We start from the raw sequence: 22,539 nt of genomic DNA on the forward strand, positions 1-22,539 counted from the left end.
TAAACCTATACTCCTCTAGTTTTAGACTCCCCCGACCCCAGGGAAAAGACCTTGGCTATTCACCCTATCCATGCCCCTCATGATTTTATAAATGTCTATAAGGTCACCCCTCAGCCTCTGATGTTCCAGGGAAAACAGCCGCAGCTTATTCAGCCTCTCTCTATAGCTCAAACCCTCCGCTTGATTAAACTTGTAAATCCTACATCAAATGCAGCTTAAGAAGCAATAAACAAACAAATACTGTGTTATCTCGTGAGGCCAGCACTAAAAGGCTGGAAAATTAACTGGCAATACACACAATTCATATTTATTTAAGTTTATTCTTAATCCAACCAATCAAATGAAGACTTTCGAAGAAAGACTTCAGTTCAACACTAGAACTTTTTCCACCTCAGTCAGTATTCTTCCTCTTCTGGTCGTGTCTTTGTACAAAATCCATTGTGACTGATCTTAACATTTGCATTATTCAACCTGAAATAAAAACCCAAGGAAGTTACTATCCACCAGGCACGAAGAGATACATTGAGGTAGATTGTTAATTTTTCAGCCTGGTGTAAAACTCAGATATAAAGGAATGGGAATATAAATCAGGTGATTTTGGTAACAAGCATACTAATGCACAGCATTAGACAATCACTTTGACAGTAAGGGAGAAAGCTATGAGAATGATTCTCTGATTGATGGCAGCAACCTTTGACAATGTCTCCCTGAGCTATCTAAGGTTCAGGCCAGGGAGGTGAAATGGGTCCTGGGGAGAGCATAGACCCAGTGGCAATTTGTGTCACACAAGTGCCAGACAATGGCCATCTCCAACAAGACAGAAATCTAAAAACATCCCTTAACTTTCATTAGCATTACAATTGCTGAATTCCCCATCTATCAACATCCCGGGAGTTACCATTGATCAGAAACTTGGATGGACCAGCCATATAAATGCAAGACCAGGTCAGAGGCTAGGAGTCCTGCAGTGAATAACGCACCTCCTGACTCCCCAAAACCTGTCCACCAAATACAAGACACAACTCAGGGGTGTGATGGAATACTCCCCACTTGCTTGAATGGATGCAGCTCCAAAAACACTCAAGAAGCTTGATACCATCCGTCTCATCCTGCATTCAACACGGGCAGAAGTCGTGATACAAAATAATATAATTACCATTTGTAACTGTGAACTGGAAGGCACCCACTGTGATAATGGATGATTATAAATAAAATCATGCAGCAGTAATGTCAATAGACAAAGTGAAGTTTCACGTAATAATTTTTTAAAATAATTACTCGAGACATTTTCAAAGAATACTGAGGAGGAGTTTGATATGCCTTCACAACTTGTCAGCTCCCCTTGAAGCAGATCCTCATGATACTTTTGACAGATCTCTTTCACAGATCCTCTTGATCATAAGACAGGTACATAGGAACAGAGGTAGTTCATTCAGCTGATTGAGTCTGCTCTGCCATTCACTGAAAACATGCCTGAAGTAATAATCTTCAACTCCACTGTTCTGCTTTTTCCCTCCTAATCCTTGATTCTCTTACTGATTAAAAATCTATCTCAGAGATAGTAGGAGCTGCAGATGCTGGAGAATCCGAGACAACAAGGTGCAGGGCTGGATGAACACAGCAGGCCAAGCAGCATCATAGGAGCAGAAAGGCTGACGTTTCGGGCCTAGACCTAACCCTTTTCTGATGAAGAGCAGTTGCCATACCACGCTGTGACACATCCCGATAGGAGATTATTTCTTCTGGTTGTAGTCTGTCCAAAAAGGGGAAACAACTTCCCCACATCTACCCTATCAAGTCCCCTAAGAATCTTGTATATTTCAATAAACTCTCTTCTCATTCTTCTAAAATTCAATGAGTACAGGCCCAACCTACTCAACCTCTCCTCACAAGACAATCCCTCCATTCTTGGGATCAACCTAGCGAACCCTTTCTGAACTGCCTCCAATGCCATAAATACCTTCATTTGATAAGGGGACCAAAATTATTCACAGTGTTGTCTAAGTAGAGCCTTGTATAATATTAGCAAGAACTCCCTACCTTTATATTCTGTTCCCTTTGAAATAAAGGCACACAGTTCATTTGCCTTCCCAGTTCCCAGCTGACCTGAACAATGGCAGTTTGTGAGTTATACACAAGGACTGCCAAATCCTTCTGTGCTGTAACATTCCACAGTCTTTCTCCATTTTAAATCATATTCAGCTCTCCTATTCTTCCTGCCAAAGTGCATAATCTCACACTTTCCCAAATCACAATCCATCTGCCAAGTATTTCCCCACTGGCTTTAACCTGTCTATATCCTTGTGCAGACTATGTAGATTATCCTCACTACTCGCCTTCCCATCTATTTTTCACAAATGACAAGACTATCTGTCAAACATGACATGTCCTCTAGTTACTAATGACAGGTCTCTTGACAGTGGCTCTTGATTTGGCATTTCCAAAGAGATGGACATTTAATGAAATTTTGCACATTCATGTCTACTTTTAACCATTTCAAAAGGTACCTTACCTGCCCAAAATACACCCCAAAGGTATATCTAAAGAGGTAACTCCCTTTTCCAAAGAGGTATCTTGTTTTTCCAAAGAAATACAGAAAATCCAAGCCTGCTCTTACCATGCTTACTCTGCACACTTGACCTCTTGCTCCCAAGATCAGCTTGTATGAGGACAGCTGCATATCTTGAATGACTAGCAGCCTCTGTATACCATGCATATGTAAATACCAATCAGATCTAATTCCAGCACCTACACAAATCAGAAATGCCAGACAGGCTCTGCGTTGTGATTAAACTTCATCATGATCTCTGCTCCCACATGCTTGATTCATCACATCCACAGTATATTTCATATGTGGTGCTATTATGGGATGTTGCAAAGCTACAGAAAACATCATTTTGAAATGTCATTTTCAGTTCTGAACTTCCATAATTGTAATAATCAGGATAGTAAATTAATCAGGGCTCTACCTAAAGCCAAGTTCTTCCATTTGGACGTCTCATTTCCTTTTTATTATTAACAGAGATTTTCACTTGAGATAGGGTATCACCTTGTCCCGGAGTTTTAAAATCACTCACCAATTATAAAGGCATAAATTACAACGGTTTATGTAGGTCATGCCATCTGTTCCACAGACTCGCTTTGTGAACATGGGGCAGACTGGGATATCAGGGAAATCTTGGCAGTCAGGCTGCGAGAGATGAGATTAACAGATTCATTCATTATTGACAAGAAATGAAATTAACTAAGAGCATAGGATCTCACCAGAGTTATGGAATAATGATAGGAGTTGAATGGAGAAAACTAATCAAAGTCTGCACTGCTACAGGCAACAAGCATTATTGATACTATTACTGAGAACTCCAGGTAAAATTAGACCCAGGACCTCACCTCCTCATAAGAAGCAGACGACGTGTAAACTTGAGCTGTTGCCAGGTCTGCAATAGAAAAACGGAGACTGTTACAAAAGATACAGATATACAGACCACTTATTGTCAGCTGCCAACTGAGCTGGCCAGAGGACTTCTGACTAAACACATACTAACTATTTAAATGAACAAAATCATTGACAAATTAGCTAGATGTTCCCTTCAATATCTCTTAATCTCTTCTCTCTGGTAAATTATCTAATTGTTACAGATCCTATTTTGAAAGGGAATTACAATTTCTGTAATAAAAATGAAGACTTCCCATTGTTTTTGAATAAAACTTGTGGCTACAGCATTATCACTAACTCGACATTTTTAGATAAGAATAACTTTATCTTAACTAAAATAAGCATGCAGTTTTACAAGTTTGTGCTATTGTATCATTCTACACATAGGAGAACAGTTTGGCACAAGTCTGTTAACAGAGATACAAACTCTGTACAGTAATGTACTGAGGACCTCCCATACAGCAGAACAATTTTTTGTTTAACCTGCAGCTCTTGTAACTCAAGAAATACAGTAGTCAATTTGCAAGGAACAAGATCTCATAAATTAATCTATCAGGGACAAAGGAACAGTAGGCCATTCAGCTAATCAAGCCTGCCCATTATTCAATAACATCAAAGCTGACTGAACAACCCAATGCCTTTTACAACATTGAACAGTACAGCACAGAAACAGGCCTTTCAGCTTACCATGCCTGTGCTGATCGTGGTGCCATTCTAAACTAATCTGTATCCCTCTATTCCCTGCCTGTTCATGTGTCTGTCTAAGTGTCTGTTATACGTTGCTATCACATCTGCTTCTACCACCTCCCTTGGAAACATGTTCCAGGCACTTCCAACCTTTGTGTAAAAGACTTGTCTCACACATTTCCTTTAACTTTACCCCTCACATTAAACCTATGTATTTGACATTTCCATCCTATCCATGCTTCTTATAATTTTACATCCTTCTATCAGGTCACCTCTATGCCTCCAACGTTCTAGCGAAAACAATCCACGCTTGTCCAGCCTCTCCTTACAGATAATACATTCCAATACAGGCAAAGTCCTAGTAAACCTCCTTTGCACCCTCTCCAAAACTTCCACATCCTTCCTATAGTGTGACAAAAAGCAACGTGGCCTAATTAAAGTTTTGTACAGCTACAACATAACTTGCCAACTTTTATACTCAGCGCCCCAACCACTGAAAACAAACACACAATAAAACTTCTTTACCACCTTATTCACTTGTGTTGCCACTTTCAGGAAATTACAGACTTTCATTCCAAGATCCCTCTGGATATCAATGCTCCCCAGGGTCTTGCCATTTACTGTATACTTTCCTCTTGCATTTGACCTCCCAAAATACATCACTTCATGTTTGTCAGGACAAGACTTCATCTGCCATTTTTCTGCCCAATTTTCCAATTGGTCTGTGACCTGCTGTAATCTTTGACAACGTTCTTCACAATCAACAATACACTGATTTTCGTGTCATCTACAACCTACTAATCATATCACCTATATTTTCATACAAATCATTTACATATATTACAAAGGACAGAGGTCCCAGCAAGGATCCTTGCAGAAACACCAATGGTCACAGACCTCCAGTCAGAAATACACACTTCCACAACTGTCTTCTATGATCAAACCGATTTTTTAATTGAACTTACCAATCCACCATGGATCTCATGTGACTTAATCTTCTGGACCAGCCTACCATGATGGAAATTGTCAAATGCTTTAGTAAAAAGTCCATGTAGACAACATCCACTGCCCTATCTTCATCAATCATCTTCATCATTCCTCAAGAACCGCCCCACGCAAAGCCATGCTGACTGTCCCTAGTAAATCCATTATTTTCCAAATGCAAATAAATCCTGTCCCTAAGAATCTTCTCCAATAATTTCCCTACCACTGATGCAAGGCTCACCAGCCTATAATTTCCTTGATTATCCCTGTTGGTCTTCTTAAACAAAGGAACAACAATTGACTATTCTCCAATCTTCCTGGACCTCACCTGTGGCAAAAGAGGATTCAAAGGTTTCTGTTGTCTGCAATCTCCTCCCTTACCTCATTCAGTATCCTGGACAGAGGATCAGGCTCTGGGGTCTTATCTCCCTTAACATTTTTCAAGACACCCAGCACCTCCTTCTTCTTAATATTGACATACTCTAGAATGTCAACTTACCCCTCCTGAGACTCATTAAGGGTCTCACCCACTTCCTCTGGCTCCAAGCGTAAATTCTCTCCTTTGTCCTTGAGTGAACCTACCCTTTCCCTAGCTACCATCTTGCTCCTAATATATGCATAGAATGCCTTGGGATTTTACTTCTTCCTACTTGTCAATGACATTTCATAGCTCCTTTTAGCCCTCTGAATTCCTCATTTAAGCTCTTTCCTGCTTCCTTTATATTCTTCAAGGACCTTGTCTGATTTCAATTTTCTAAACCTTACATATGCTTCCCATCTTCTTTTTGACCAACCTCATCCCTATAACCTTGTATGTCACTGGTAATCGGAAACCTATCAATCTCTACCTTAAACATATTCAAAGATCGAGATTTTAGAGGACCCATGGTATTCCAAAGGTTTACAACCCTCTGAGTAAAAATATTTCCACAAATCTCAGAGTTAAGCAACATCTACCTTATTTTTAAATCGGGTGCACTTGTTCTAGATTCCTCAGTCAGAGAAAACATCTTACCTGTATCTATTCTGTCTATCCCTTTAAGTAATTTGTAAATTTTAATGAGATCACCTTTCATTCTTTGAAACACTAAAGATTACAGGTCCAGTTTTCACACCCTCTCTTCATAGGTCAGTCCCGCTGTCACAAGAACAAGTTTGGTGAACATTTGTTGCACTCATATATATCAATAATGTCCTTCCTGAAAGATGACATGACTGAAAGTACAGTTCTCCCTCCACACTGACACTCTGACAGTGCAGCACTCCTTGAGTACTGACTCTCCAACAACGCAATGCTCCCCCAGAGCTGACCATTCAACACTTCGGCACTCTCTCGGTACTGACCCTCCATCACTACAGCACTCCCTCAGCACTGACCTTCCAACGATGCAGCCCTCCCTCAGTACTAACCCTCTGTCATTGCAGTCCTCCCTCAGCACTGACCCTCCGTTAGTGCAGCACTCCCTCAGCAATGACCCTCTGACAGTGTGTTGCTCCCTCAGCAATGACCCTCTGACAGGGCGTTGCTCCCTCAGCACTTAGCCGCCAATAGTGCAGAACTCCATCAGCACTGACTCTCTGGCAGTGCGCCACTCCCTTAGCATTGACCCTCTGACAGTGCGGCACTCCGTTAGCACTGTCCCTCCAACATTGTGGCGCTCCCGCAGCACTGACCCTCCGACAGTGCGGTGCTCCCTCAGCAGTGACAAATTAAACCTGGTCTAAACCTCTCTGCAATGTTCCCCTGCCATCAAAGGTAGCGTGATCACCTTATGCTGGCTGTCTACGCTGCAGCTTTCCGGAGTGAAGTGAGGGGCTGGGGAGATAGGTGCTTCTTCGTGCAGCCTACAAATCAGACAACCATCTCATTAAAACAATTCTTTTTAAAAAAGACACACAAACAGTGCACTGACTCCTACAACATCTGTACACGCTCATTCTACACCGTGCTGCATGCATCTCAGTGAAACAGTGCCCTGTGCCTGACATTAAGTTTCATCACAAGCCTAAAGTCCTGTTCACATTGCTCACCCAATCAGTAATACCAGAAAACTCGAGATGGTTGGTGCAGAAATCTTGCTTAATAAAACATATGAAATGTTTGTATTTATATAGCATCTCTTACATCCTTACAACTTTCTAAGTGATTCACAGGCAATGAAGAACCCCAATAATTATACAGTACACTAAACTGTTCTTCAAATTACAACACAAAATGTAATTTCAACCACAGATAGTTTGCAATTAATTTTAAAATATTTCCACTAAGAGTAATCCCTTTATTACACAAAAGTATTAATGCAATAAATATAGTCAGATTTAAGAAACCCTTCACTGAGTTTCCAACGCTTAACATACAGACTTAAAATCCCTCACCAGTAACTGCAAGCAGCACGACAGCAATAATTGCACACGCATTGTTTATCATTCTGAAATTTCGGGGATGTGAGTGAGAAAGTTTGTTGATAAGGGTATTTATATGGCTACACATCCTGTCCACTGGTCACAGCTCAGAAATCACGTGAATCTGACACCAGCATAGTGAAAAACTTTGCAAACCATTTATTTTTCTCAAATAATTCTTTGCAACTATAATAAAATGAAAATGAATCAAGCAGGTATTTGGCTGCATTTCCAGTATTTGAGGAATGTTAAAGCACTTGATGTATCTCCAGCACCTGGATTTGAATTAAGCAAGCCTATCTGTGCTAATGATAACATTTCTACAATGGATCAGATACATTCACTGGGGTGTATTCTGACTTAAGGGGAAGGCAGAATACTGGGGCAAATGCTTTTCTGAGTTAAATGCACCAGAGAGTGGTGAAAGCACTTGTAGTCACTGGAACCAACTGTATCTTGTTGATTATGAGATCCTTGATTGGGGTTGTTAACGTGGACCAATCAGGAAGCCCTCGCTGACCAATATAACCAGGGGATTTAGAATCTCCTCAGTTCAGGAATCAACTGCGAGCTGGTTGACCATAGCCTGTGTACTGTAAATAAAATGAGACTTGGTGATGGGATATTGGCCTTTGTGCAGTTATTTCAACCCTAAACGAAGAGTGGGCTGTAGAAGTGATTGCAGGTGAGCTATACCAGCTTTTGGAGCTGGGGCATATATGCAAGGAAGAATAACCTTTGTTTGATAAACACACTCACATGCTATGCACACCTGTGTGGCATATATGTCCACTGTTAAACACACCCCTCACACGTTTCATTTCTTTTTTGGCAAATAAGACTCTACCCTTCATAACCCCAAATGACATCTCTGGCAGATACTAGAAATCTGATTTCAAAGTGGTTAAAACTGGAAATGCTCAGAAAGCCAGGCAGCAACTGTTGTCAGAGGGAGATAGGGTAGATAAGAGTTAGCAGTTCAGGATTGTGTCCCAAGGAAGTAAGTTTCTACAGTTAACTTCCACCTCTTGGTGATTCCAATCAACAAAAATTGACTGGAAATGAAATTCAATAAATTCATTGAAAATTACAATGAGCTGAGGGTCATTTCTTTTATTTACTCACAAGATGTGGATGCCACTTACTGGGTTGGCATTTAATGCATATCGCAAGAAGCATTGGAGAAGATAGTATTGAGCTGTCTTCTTGAACTGCTGCAATCCAAAGCTGTAGGTAGACTCACAATGCTGTAAGACAGGGATTTCCAGCATTTTGACCCAGTGACACTGAAGGAATAGTAATATATTTCCAAGTCGGAGTGGTAAGTGGCGTGGTGGGGAGCTTGCAAGTGGTGGTGTTACCAAAATCTGCTGTCCTTGTGATTCTAGATGGCAGTGGTCATGGGTTTGGAAGGTGCTTTCTAAGGAGTTTTGGTGAATTTCTGCAGTGCATCTTGTAGATAGTACACACTTGCTGCTACTGCTCATCACTGGTGGAGGGAATGAATGTTTGTGGATGTGGTGCCAATCAAGTGGGCTGCTTTGTCCTGGATTGTGTCAAGCTTCTCGAGTGTTGCTGGAGGTGTATTCATCCAGACAAGTGGGGAGTATTCCATCACACTCCTGACTTGTGCCTTGTACACGGTGGACAGATTTTGGGGAGTCAGGAGGTGAGTTACTCACTGCAAGATTGCTATTCTCTGACCTGCTCTTGTAGTCACTATATTTACATGGATGGTCCAGCTCAGTTTCTGATCAACAGTAACTGCCAGGATGTTGACACTGACCGCAACACGTGATATTCTTTCCTGTTGAATCCAGTGAAGGGTAACATTTGGCCAACTGTATAGTAGATCACTTACTGGCTATAAGTCATATTTGTCTCATTACACTTCTATTAGTCTCATCCCATTTGAGATATCTCGTTTGTTTCACTTCCCAATTTTCTGTCTAACAAGTCCTATTTATCCACAATCGGCCAAAGCCTGTAGCACTCTCTGCATGGTCCTGTTGGCTCAGTATCAACTACAGCTGGTACACTGTGCTCAGGGAACAGTCTTGTTTGTTGACCCAAGAATAGTTGTGACATTTAGGCACCTGAAAATCATAAGGGCAAGACCTACTGAGGAAAGTTGTCAAAGGAATAGCTTATGGAACCCATTGTCTGACTGAGCACTGTAAATGTATTCAGAATGTAACTGACTGATTGGAGCTGCTTTTTGTTGTCGATGGCAATTAGTGCCTTGAAGGGTTAACTAACATCACAAGGTAAGCTCCATATAACAAGACACAAACAAGTGTTGCTGGGGAGGAGCTAACCAGAGTTCCTTTTGTCCTATGACTTGTGGTTGTGTTCACCAGAAGATGATTGTTCAATGATTGTTCTTTGCATTAACATGTTTTAAAACTAGTAGTAGCCACTAAATTACCACCAAGATGGTGGCGGTGGACTAGGCAGCATACAGGCTCCTGCGCCCAGGCTTGTCCTTTTCTTTTCCCTTCTTCTGCTTCTTTTTTCTCAAACTTACCTGATAAAGAGAATTCTTTGGCAGGAGGCAGCTTCGATGTGCTCCGGGCCGGCAGTGCCCAGTGGCATCTCCAGGGGCAGCGTGGCTACAGAGTCAGTCAGATGGCTTGTGAAATCTGGAGCAGGACTCTCACTTCTGCATGGAGTGGACCCCTGGTGAAAGTATGGCGTGGGCTGGGAAGCCCGGAGTTGGACACTCTCAAGGACATGGCGTGGGCTGGGAAGCCCAGAGTGGGACACTCTCGGGGACATGGCATGGGCTGGGAAGCCCGGAGTGGGGCTCTGGCGGCGGCATGCTGCAGTATTGGAGAAGGAAAAGTTGGACACCCTTTAAGGGATTTTTGAAATTTTCTTCTAAGTTAATGTGAATGGCACCTATGTATGTTGATGGTACACACTTTTTATTGCTTTTTACACTGAACACGTGACAATAAAGGATATTCTACGTTCTAGTACTAAGTTTAGCCTGAAAGTTTTGTTATGAGACAAATATGTAATATAACTAGCTACTGAATAATATGTAATAAACCGAATCATTGTTCATCAAGATTTGGCCTACCTTCTGCTGAAGTTTGAATGGTAGCACGGTAGCAGTAGTTTAGACTGATACAGCAGGTTGGATTGGAGACAATGAAAGTCCCCAAGGCATCCCAGCAGAAACCAATATACACAAGGCTTCTCAAGGCTGTATAGAAGCAAGCATGAAGCTGGTGGGCACTAAATAAAATGGATGTCTGATGTAACAGATCAGTACTGCAGAAGTTATAAAGGTCTAAATATACACAAGAGTAGATTCAAGAACAGCTTCTTCCCTGCTGTTATCATGCTTTTGAACGGACCTCTCAAATGTTCATTCTGATTTCTCTCTCTGCACCTTCTCTGTGACTGTAACACTGTGTTCTGCACTCTGTTCTGCTACCCTGATGCACTTTGTATGGTACGAACTGCCTGGTATAGCACACAAAATAATACTTTTCACTGTATTTTGCAATGTGATAGCAATAAAACAAGCAATCCTAGCCAATAGAGTTTATGTTAATTTTTATGAGGTTGATCAATTGAAAAATCTGCCCACCAATATTTGACTGTCAGGTCTGAGGGACAGAAGAAAACAGATACAATGAATCGGTGTCATCTGTGTCCATCACACCAAAATATTCCTTTACTGCCTGGCCTTAAGGCAAAGCTTTTTGTAATGTTCATTCATGAGATGTGGGCATGTCTGGCAAGGCCAGCATTTATTGCCTATCCCTAATTGCCCTTGACAAGGTCTTGGTGAGCTGCCTTCTGGAACCACTGCAGTCCATTGGTGTAGGGACAGTCACAGTACTGGAAAGGGAGATCCAGACCTTTGAGATAGTGGGAACTGCCGATGCTGGAGAACCTGAGATAACAAGATGTAGAGCTGGATGAACACAGCAGGCCAAGCAGCATCAGAGGAGCAGGAGCAGGAAGGCTGACATTTCGGGCTTGACCCTTCTTCTGAATGCTGATGCTGTGTTCATCCAGCTCTACACCTTGTTATCTCAGATCCAGAATTTTAATGTTGGGGCTTTTTTATGGAGCCTCCTCTTCCAGTGAGTTCATAGAATCATTGAATCCCTGCAGTGTGGAAGGAGGCCATTTGGCCCGTTGAGTCGTCACCGACCCTCTGAAGAACATCCCACCTATAGACCCACTTCTCTACTCCATCTCTATAACCTTGTATTTCCCTTGGCTGACCCACCTAGCCTGCACATTCTGGACACTATGGGCAATTTAGCATGGCCAATCCATCCTAACCCGCACATCTTTGGTCTGTGGGAGGAAACTCACGCAGACACAAAGAATGTGCAAACTCCACACCGTCACACGAGGGTGGAATAAAACCCAGGTCCTTTCTTAGCAACTGTTAAACCATGTTAATTGTTACATGGCCACTTGATGGTAAGGCTACAAAGTGGTAAGCGCCACTTTGTATACCATCCAATTTCTTTTCAGAAAATTCTAACACATAACTACTGAGGCAAAAACAGAGAATTGTGGAGAAGCTCAGCAGGTTTGGCAGTATCTGTAGAGAGAGAAACAGATCTGGATGCAACAGCGCTAAACTCTGAGCGACCATGCATTCCTGACCGGATGTGGCAGGACTACAAAGCTTAGATCTGATGCATTGGTTATGAAATTGTCTAGCTTTATCACTTGCCTCTTTTGATGTTTGGCATGCAACTATTCCTGTGTTGATGGCTAATTTTTAGGTGTGCCCAGTGCTGTTCCTGGCACACCCTCCTGTCCTCTTCACTGAACCTGGTTGATCCTCTGGCTTGATGATAATTGTTGGGCGGGGAATGCTGGGCCATGAGTTTGCAGGTTGTATTTAATTACAATTGTTGCTGCTGATGGCACAGTGCCTCATTGATGCCCAGACTTGAGTCTATCCCATTTAGTATGGTAACAGTGGCACACATACCACGAAGGTAATTCCCAATGTAAGGCAGGATTTTGTTTCCACAGGACTGTGTGGTGGTTACTCTTAACGATAATATCATCATTAGATTTTTAATTCCAGGGTTTCTTTTTATTGAATTCAAATTCCACCCACTGCCATGGTGGGATTCAACTCCTGATCCCCAGAATGTGACCTGCATCTCTGGATTGATAGTCCAGCAACAATACCACAACACCATTCCCTTTTGAGCTAGCTCTTTTATACAGGCTACTAGATATTCCTGCCAGCGTGAAGACATTACAAGCCAAGGTGATGACTAAATTACATTTTGTGAAGATTTTCCACCAATTTCTCCACCTACTGAAGCTCCATGTCAAGAAGACTGGATGTTATCTAAGGAACTCTCTCAGCTTTTCAGAGTTTAATCAGCTTTATGATCCCATTTTACTGCTGCCTTTAGATGATGAGCATTTTTCTGCTTTGGAGATTTCTGGCCAGGGAGTGACCTTGAGAATCTGGGACTAGCAGGCCTTGCTTTGTCCTTTACAGAAGTTGTTCCCAACTCTCCAGTTCTTGAGGCAGTTTATCAAGAATCCTCTGATACTTTTCCAGCTCAGAATAAGAAGATTCTTCTCCTCATCTGGTGGTGGAGCTTGTTTGTATGATTGGCAATGCCAGTGAGGAAGCACCTACATTGAAGAAGTGAAGACCATGCTGATAACCTTAAACAAGTATCAACTTCTGCTTTGGAAATGCTCAATGACCTCATCTCCACTGTTTGCTGGAGATGAGAGTTTCAAAGATTCACAACCTCTGAGAGAAACAAATCCTCTTCATCTCCATCTTATCCCATAGAAATAACATCCTCTCAGCATCCACCCTGTCAACTTTGTTTCTCACTTTACACATACTGCCAAACTTGCTGAGCTTTTCCAGCATTCTCTGTCTCAGTAGTCATGTGTTGGTATTTTGGTAAGAAATTGGATGGTGCACAAAGTGATACTTGCTGCTTTGTAGCCTTACCATCAAGTGCCATTGTAACAATTAGCAAAGGTTAACAGTTGCTAAGAAGTCTCACCTGAATCAGAATGAAGAGCAGAAGAACCCAGACTAAAATATCAAACCCCTCCCCCATTTCCACTCTGTTACATCATCACACTGTTCCTCTGTCCACAAACTCTATGATGCAAGACTCCATTGCCCAGCATCTCTCAGCTTTTCTTGTTCTGTTACTCTAACAACAGAATGTTTTGAGGTTCTTCTGCCCTGTTCATCTGAGATGGGAGCATACTGTAGCTGTCTCACTTCAATCTTTATCATATTGGTCTGATTAAGGTAGTGACTTTTGCCCTACTTTCAAAGTGTTAATCATTGATAAATTTAAGAGGAATCCTCTCCAAAAGTAAATGTATTAAATTTCACAAAGTTCATCTCACACCTGGAATTCATAAAATCATGGAATCCCTACAGTGTGGAAGCAGGCCATTTGGCTGATCGCGTCCACATCAACCGTTCAAAGAGCGTCCCACCTCCCCTGTCCAAGTCTATTGCAGTATTGTCCCCTCCATTCCATTGTTTGCATAAATTATAGAGAGGCAGACGGTTAGTGCCAATACTGTATTTTTAAAATCATTCCTTTTTGGGCCACAGCGCCATAGATCATCCTGAGTTGCCCGTTAAGAAGGTGGTGGTGGCTCTTTTGGATTACTGCAATCAGTCAGGGCTGTGACCCAGTAATAAGGAGGATACAATGATATATTCTGAAGTTTAGCTGTTGTGTGGCCTGGAAGGGAACTTGGAAATGATGATGATACCATGCAGCAAATCCTTAGAAGCTATTGTGGGTTACAGGTTAGGTCTCTTACTCAACTGTTTTACTTCCAACGTGTGACTTTTAAACTGGTGAGACTCATGGGCTCCTTCATTGCTGGCTGTATGAGTGTTACATTTACATAAGTAACATAATGCTCAATCTTCAAATAATTCTTTCAAAGGTAATTCTTTATTATATTATTACAACTTATTTTCAGAATATGACGACTTGTGATGTTACAAACAGGAACACTGGGCAGATGAAACTGTCTAAACACATTCAACCATCTGACTCATGTCTAGCAGCTTCACAATGAAGATGGGCAGAGTGTTTCTCGTCACCATGATTGTGGTTCTTGCTACTGTCGGTGAGCTATGTTGTTACCTTTGCATATTTTGTGGTTAGTTGGAGACAAATATCTGCTAAATACTATCCTACATCCTTTAGAAGCATAGACTAGCGACCATGAACTGTACAGAGTAGAACTGAGAGATTATGCTAGACCTTGTAAGTGCTTCCTGATGGAAAGGACAGTGGGAGTAAATAGCAACACATCCATTGAGATTTCATCCCTGGTGTCCTGTACCACACATCATCAGGAATTGTGAAAAATATGCCTCAGACACACCTATTCAGCACACAGGACAATTCAGATGTAATACTCAATTCCAAAATAGCACGGAAAACCACTAGATTATCAATGAACAATATTTTATTTTTCCAATTCACAACGTGTTATCCTAAAGGAGTCCTGGATCTGAGCAGTGATACTTAGAATTTTATTTCAGAGAACTAAATTAGGGCATGTTGAACCCTTATCTAATAGCCAAAATACTAAAGCGTTGTAGTTTGAGGTACCAATATCATTTTTAAAACTTTTTCAAATCTTTAGTTACTTGATGATTTATTGAATTGCTTTGCTAATTAGAATACCTACAATAATTGGTGTCTCCAAATGCTCAGTAAATGTGCAATATGTGGTTGATGTAGGTTTGTGTCCTTTTAATACGTTCTCTGTTTCCTGTTTCAGATCTGGCCAAAATTCAACTTGCTGATAAGAATGACGTGAGAGTCTAATTTTAACACTTTTTGTTGATGTTAAATTCTCCTTGTTGTTTTAAAGTGGGCAATGCTCAGACCAATATTGATGGTTATAGATTAGTAGGTCTCCAATTCCTCGTCGTTGGATCACTGGTCCTGAAGGGGAAAAATCTATGAGGGGATCTAATTTTAGATTAGCAGTGATTCACGCCAGGAAGGACAGGACTGGGTTTTGCTGTGATGCATCTGTGCTCAAATTGACCCAAAACACATATTGATTTATATTTAATTGACAAATCCGACTGAAAGGTTGTAAAACACAACACCAGGATCAAACAGAAGGTAAGATACACCAAGTGGTAATCAGTAGGCCAAGGCTCTCTGAGTTGTCACATATGTTTGGAAGGAAATAGTAAAGGAGAAGGGACAGAATGTTCATCACAATGGCTGGGGGATGGTGAGCACGATAGTGTGACATCAACCTAATTGGCTGTTGTGTTGGTTTGCTGTCATTGTTTTGACCATTGGGAATCTTGTGGGTAGAATGCAGAGGCCAGTAACTGGCCTGATTTTTTTCTTTTTTGTATCCCATCACCAAGTCACCCTTTATTCACATGTGCGCAGTACACTGACTGTGGCCAACCAGCTCAGAGTCAGTCCCTGAACTGAGAAGATTATGAATCCCCTGTTTATGTATTTTTCTATTATCTCCCCACAACACCTGTGTTCTGTGTATACGTGCTGTGACTCAGTGAAGACACAATTATGCAACAAATTTCTATTCACCACTAGGAAAACACCCGTGTGGCCAGTGAATCAGTAACAAGCAAAGCCTGGCAATGGGCCTGATTCAAATTACTAAACAATTGAGCTTGTTAACAAACCAATGATCAGTTCAACGGCCAGTTGGAATTTTATTTGGGCCAAAGGGTCCGACAAATGATTGATCATGAGCAGATGCAAGTGAAAACAGGAGGTGACACAACGGATGCAGTTGTGATCATGTCATTCAATTCAGCAGACCCATAAAAGGGTACATGGCCAAGAGCGTATTCATACATTGATGCCATTGGGTGGGCAGAGTTATTGGGGTTAACGGTTCCATTCACACTTGGCCACTGGAGAGGTCATGACTCAGCAGAGATCATAGGATCAGTCAAAGTGAGTCCACTCAGCAAAGATGAATACAAACACATTAATTCACATCATTTGGATGTGAAATTAAGGTACTCGGAGGCTGGGTTAAGTACTGACTTATCAGGGAAAATGGAGAGATTCGGCTTCAACCAGGGTCTCAGCAGCTGATTGGGCTGTGTGTGTCATCAGAATTGAATCATACCAACATGTCAGAAGTTGCACTATGTAACTGAATTTTACATCCACACATTTAAAATACCTATGTGTTAATTTTACCATTTCAGCCACATTGTGAAGACTATCCTAATGCCCCTATCTGTACTAGAGAGTATATTCCAGTTTGTGATATCGATGGAAATACATTTCCAAATCGATGTGTGCTGTGTGGTGAAATAAGGTCAGTGCCTTTGCTTTCGATCTCACAATAGAGAATGAAATGAAAAGTCTGTGACCATCAAATTAGAGGGTATGTATTCTGAACATTTCTGACTTGAGCCATGCTGGCTGTCTGAAAATCTGCAGGAACAATTTGCCTTATAAAATAAGTAGTCAATTTACTCAACAACAGACAATAGAACCCTATCTACAAGGATGGTGCTTTTTCTCGTCACAACTCACTGCAATAGTGCACTGGAAATCAAGTCCTACTATGTCCACTGTTGTCACAAATGTGAGAACTTGATTAAAGCACCCAATTGTCTAATTATACCTCGCTGTCTAATTCATGCTAAAAGAACATATACAGCAGGTTTTTACTATTAACAAGAAAAAATGATTTTCTGCATTATCAAACTGCTTTTAGTGTAGTTAAAAAAAAACCCAAGAATTGCGGGAAGGAAGAGAAGCTTGGAGTAGCTTTGTTAATAAGTTGAGTAATAAGTTTGATAGCATGAAATGAGATTGGATCTAATGATGTAGACTCCTTAATGACGGAGGTTAAGAAACAACAAAGGGAAAAAGACACTGGTGAGAGAAGGCCCTCTAACATCAGTAGACACATAGAAACACAGAACGTAGAAGATAGGAGTAGGAATAGACCATCCAGCCCTCCAAGCCTGCTCCATCATTCAATATGATCATGGATGATCTTCCAACCCAGTACCCTGTTCCTACTTTCTTCCCATGCCCCTTTTGATCCCTTTAGCCCTAAGAACTATACCTAATTCCTTCTTGAATACATTCAATATTTTGGCCTCAACCACTTCCTGTGGCAGAGAATTCCACAGGATAACCACTCTCTGGTGAAGACATTTCTCCTTATTTTAGTCCTAAATGGCCTAACCAATAAATTAAACTGTGCCCCCTAGTTCTGGACCCCCGGTCATCAGGAACATCTTTCCTGTGTGATTATCCTGTTAGAATTTTATAAGTTTCTGTAAGATTCTCCCTAATCCTTCTAAACTCAAGTGAATCCTAACTGATCCAGTCTGTCTTCAAACGTCAGTCCTGTCATGCAAGGAATCAGTCTGGTAAACCTTTGTTGCACTCCCTCCATCACCAGAACATTCTTCCTCAGATAAGGAAACCAAAACTGCACACAATGCTTCAGGTGTGGTCTCACCAAGAATACGTAATTCCCCGCTCCTGTGCTCAAATCCTCTCACTATGAAGGCCAACAATACACTTGCCTTCTTCACTGCCTTCTGCACCTGCATGCTTACTTCCAGCAACTGGTGTAAAAGGTCACCCAGGTCTCATTGCATCTCCTCCTTTCCCAATCTATTACCAATCAGATAATACACTGCCTTCCTGTGGGACAGAGAATAAATCAGGAGATACTTAAGGCATCTGAAAAAGCACAGTACAGGAATTAATGGTGAATTTAATTTTCATATAGATTTGGAAAAACCAAATGGTAGCCATGAGAAGAATTCATGCATTTGGGATAGTTTCCTAGAACAATATGTTGTGGATCCTACAGGGATCAGGCTATTTTAGATCTGGTAATGTACAATGAGACAGGTTTAATAATGATCTCAGTGTAAAAGGTTCCTTAAAGGAGCAGTGACCATAACATGGTGGAAATTTGTACTCAGTTTGAGAGTGAGAAACTTGAGTCAGAAACAACTGTGCTGAACTTAAATAATAATCATATAGAGGTGAGGACAGAATTGCTGGAGTTGACTGGGCAAAGAACTTAGGAGAAAAGGCAATTGAGGGAAATCGGCAGATATTGAAGGGGAGGGGTAAATTAGTTTAGTTGGCTGGATGTCTGGTTTGTAAGGCAGAGTAACGCCAACGGTGTGGGTGCAATTCCTATACCAGCTAGGGTTACCATGAAGGATTCTCCTTCTCACCCTCTCCCCTCACCTGAATCATGGTGACCCTCACATTAAACTACTATCAGTTGACTCTCTCTAATGAGAGAGCAGTCCAATGGTACAGTGGGACTACGGTGACTTAATTTAAGAAAATAGTTCATGATTCATAGAAAAGATATATCCCAGTGAGGAAGAAAGATTTGAAGGAGATAAACCAACCACAGTTAACCAAGGAAGTTGAGGATAGTATCAAATTGAAAGAAACAAAAACATAAAATGTGACAAAAATAAGTGGTAAACATTCAGAAAATTTTAAAAGTCAAGAGAACATGACCAAAAAAAGGGGGAAAATAAAATGAGGGTAAACTAGCGAGTAAAATAGAAATGGACAGTAAGAGCCTCTTTAAATATATAAAGAGAGGCCAAAGTAAATATAGGCTCCTTAGAAAATGAGGCTAGGAACATAATAATAGATCAGGTACACTGGCTCTCCTTTGTCTAACTTGCTCATTACCTCATCAAAGACTATAACAGATGTGTCAGGCATGACCCCCCTTGATGAAGCCCAACTGACTCAGTCCTTTTTAAGCATGCACTTCCAAATACTCCACAATTTCATCCTTAAATATTGACCCTAAAATCTTACCAATGACCGAGGTCAGGATAACCAGCTTGTGGCTCCTCATCTTCTGCCTCCCTCTCTTCTTCAACATGAGTGATACATTAGTTTTTGTCCCCTTATCTAAAGAAAGATATACTGACATTAGAGGCAGTCTACAGAAGTTTCACTAAGTTGATTGTGAGTATTGAGGATTTTCTTATGAGGAGAGGTTGAGTAATTGTGCTTACACTAATTGGAGTTTAGTAAAATATAGGAGACCTTACTGAAACTTATAAGATTCTTATGGGACTTAACAGGACAGAAGCGGAAAGGATACTTCCTCTTGTGGAAGAGTCTAGGACCATGGAGTCATACAATCATACAGCATTGAAACAGACCCTTTGGTCCAACTAGTCCATGTTCCTAAACTAAACTAATCTCACCTGCCTGCGTTTGGCCCATATCCCTCCAAACCTTCCCTATTCATGGGGACTTATAAAAATGTCTTCTAAATGTCATAACTATACCTGCATCTACCACTTCCTCTAGCAGTTCATTCCACACACAAACCACTCTCTGTGCAAAAATGTTGCCCCTTATGTCCTTTTTAAACCTTCACCTCTCACCTTAAAAATATGCCCCGAGGAAAAAGACCCTTGCTATTCATCCTGTCTATATCTCTAATGATTTTATAAATCTCTATAAGGTTACCTCTCAACCTCCTATGCTCCAGTGGAAAAATCCCAGCCTCTCCAGCCTATTTTTATAACACAAACCTTCCATTCCTGGCAACATCCTGGTAAATCTTCTCTGAACTCTCTCCAATTTAACAATATCCTTCCTACAGCAGGGCAACCAGAGCTACACTCGGTACTCCAGAAGAGGCCTCATTAATGTCCTGTACAATCTCAACATGAAGTTCCAAATCCTATACTCAAAGGTCTGAGCAATGAAGGCAAGCTTGCTAAATGCCTTCTTCACCACCCTGTCTTCCTGTGACACAAATTTCAAAGAATTATATACCTGAACCCCTAGGTCTCTCTGTTCTACAACATTACCCAGGGTCCTACTGTTAATTATAAGCCCTGCCCTTGTTTGTTTTACCAAAATGCAATATCTTGTATTATGCAAATTAAACTCCACCTGCCACTCCTCAGCCCATTGACCCAATTGATTAAGATCTCTTTGTAATCTTAGATAACCTTCTCCATTGTCCACTATGCCACCAACGTTGATCTAAAGACAGTGATAAAGAGCAATTTCTTCTCTCACAGGGTATTGAACCTGTGGAAATTTTATTACCACAGAGACTGAGACAGACAGGTTTTTAATCAGGAAGGGAATCAGGGGTTATGGAAAAAGCAGGAAAATGGAGTTGAGGATTATTAGATCAGCCATGATCGCTTTGAATGGCGGTGCAGATTTAAAGGCCCACACGACCTACTCGTGCTCCAGTGTCTTATGATCTGAGTGTGGATCCCAATTATGATTTCTGTTTTCTTTTCAGATTGAGTGGCAATAAGATCTTAATTAAACACTTTGGAGAATGTTAATTCCACAAGCACGATAATGTTCCGACCTGTCTTTCCAAAAATGCAATAAAGAACTTTTTTGACTGAAGCAAACTTTAAAAAAATGTATATTTAAATGAATAGAATTTTAAATAAAATAATATCATGTTTGAAAGCATTATCTTAGCTTTATCTTTATAATGCAGGTTTAGACATCACAAGGTAACATCTCGTTAATTCACTCGAGAATTAATATCTTGTTAACCCACTCAAGAACAAATATCTCATTAATTCACTTGAGAATCTATATCTTACTATCTCACTCGAGAATTAATATCTCATCAACTCACTCAAATTAATACCTTGTAAACTTACCCAAGAATTAATATCTTGTGAACTCACTCAAGAATTAATACCTTTCTAACTCATTTGAGAAGTAATACCATACTAACTGAATGTTTCATTAATACCTCATTAATACGTCTAAATTAACACCTTGTAAACTCAGTCCCAAATACCTTGTAAACTCACTGCTGCACTAATATCTATTAACTCTCTCCAGAAGAAATGTCTTGCAAACTCATAAAGTTAGCTCAGTTGGCTGGATGACTGATTGGTAATGCAGAGTTACAGCATTAGTGTGGGTTCAATTCTGGCACCGACTGAGATTATCATGAAGGGCTCTCCTTCTCAACCTCTCCACTTGTCTGAGGCATGGTGACCCTCACCTTAAACCAAGACCTGCATTTCTCTCTAATGAGAGAGTAGTTCTCTGGTGACTTTTAAGACTTCATAAACTCATCACATATCATATAAATTGATCAATACTTCAAACTCACTCCAAGACTAACAGCCTGGAACCTGACTTCCAGACTAATAGCTCATAAAATTACTCCAAAGATTAATACCTTGTAAATTCACTTCAGGATTAACATCTCATAGACTCGGTAATCAGAGTGTTACTCGCATATTGATTTTCTACATGAACAATTAGCTTTGGACGGCAGAGTTTATGTTGTTCCCATTAGTGACTATCTAAAGTCCTTCTCAGCAACAGAAAGAGGTGGGAGATGATTCAACAGAGAAGGTGGAATAAATCAATGTTTAAATAATCACAAGCTGGACTGGTGACTGAACTGTTATTGAGTGTTAATGTCCAGTTGTATTCATAAGTTTTAAAAAATAACATCACACACAAGAATCAACTTGGTATTCTGGATAATGGATTTCTGAATCACCATTGAGAAACTGGAGGTCAGAGCCTAGACATATGCTGATCAATGAACTTGGAATCTGTGATTCAGTTATTCTAACGCCAATTTTCCTCACACTGGGGAAACTTCTCAAGTGGCCGGAGTCATACCTGGCAAAAAGAGAGATGGTTGTGTTGGTGGAGATCAGTCATCTCAGCTCCAGGACATCTCTGCTGGAGTTCCTCAGGGTTGTGTCCTAGGATTAACTATCTTCATCTGCTTCATTGATGACCTTAGCTCCATCATAAGGTCAGAAGTGGGATGTTTGCCAATGACAGCACAATGTTCAGCAATATTTGTGACTCCTCCAATACTGAAGCAGTCCACATTCAAATGTAACAAGATCTGGTTACCATCCAAGTTTGGGCTGACAAGTGACGATCGTGCCACACAAGTGTTAGGCAATGGCTATTTCCAACAGGAGTGAATCTAACCTTAGCTCCTTGACATTTAATGGT

General features: G+C 40.9%; 1 protein-coding gene across 2 annotated transcripts; it reads right to left on the reverse strand.

Moving 5' to 3' along the window:
- Nucleotides 1–300: 300 nt before the first annotated feature.
- On the reverse strand, nucleotides 301–22,293 carry LOC109917444 (trypsin inhibitor ClTI-1-like). 2 transcript variants are annotated; one of them, XM_048619746.1, is made up of 5 exons: nucleotides 22,192–22,293; nucleotides 19,363–19,458; nucleotides 3,391–3,437; nucleotides 3,078–3,190; nucleotides 301–471 (listed from the first exon to the last, which is right to left on the reverse strand). In XM_048619746.1, exons 2-5 carry the CDS (start codon nucleotides 19,427–19,429, stop codon nucleotides 396–398), a joined length of 303 nt encoding a protein of 100 aa, XP_048475703.1. In that variant the 5' UTR covers nucleotides 19,430–19,458; nucleotides 22,192–22,293; the 3' UTR covers nucleotides 301–395. The 2 variants fall into 2 exon arrangements, with proteins under 2 accessions (XP_048475703.1, XP_048475704.1); XM_048619747.1 differs by lacking the exons at nucleotides 19,363–19,458; nucleotides 22,192–22,293 and adding an exon at nucleotides 7,484–7,539.
- Between the last annotated feature and the right edge of the window lie 246 nt (nucleotides 22,294–22,539).

Source organism: Rhincodon typus, chromosome 43 (genome assembly GCF_021869965.1).
Source record: "Rhincodon typus isolate 14 chromosome 43, sRhiTyp1.1, whole genome shotgun sequence".
NCBI classification, from domain to species: domain Eukaryota; kingdom Metazoa; phylum Chordata; class Chondrichthyes; order Orectolobiformes; family Rhincodontidae; genus Rhincodon; species Rhincodon typus.

Bases quoted from the DNA above. Each gene is read 5' to 3' on its own strand.
- LOC109917444 (XM_048619746.1), bottom strand. From the start codon at position 19,429: ATGTTGAAGAAGAGAGGGAGGCAGAAGATGAGGAGCCACAAGCTGGTT. The intron at 3,438-19,362 runs GTAAGATTTTAG...TTTCTATTGCAG, and splicing joins TATCCTGACCTCGGTCATTG to ACCTGGCAACAGCTCAAGTT. The intron at 472-3,077 runs GTGAGTGATTTT...TTTTTATTTCAG, and splicing joins AATTTATGCCTTTATAATTG to GTTGAATAATGCAAATGTTA.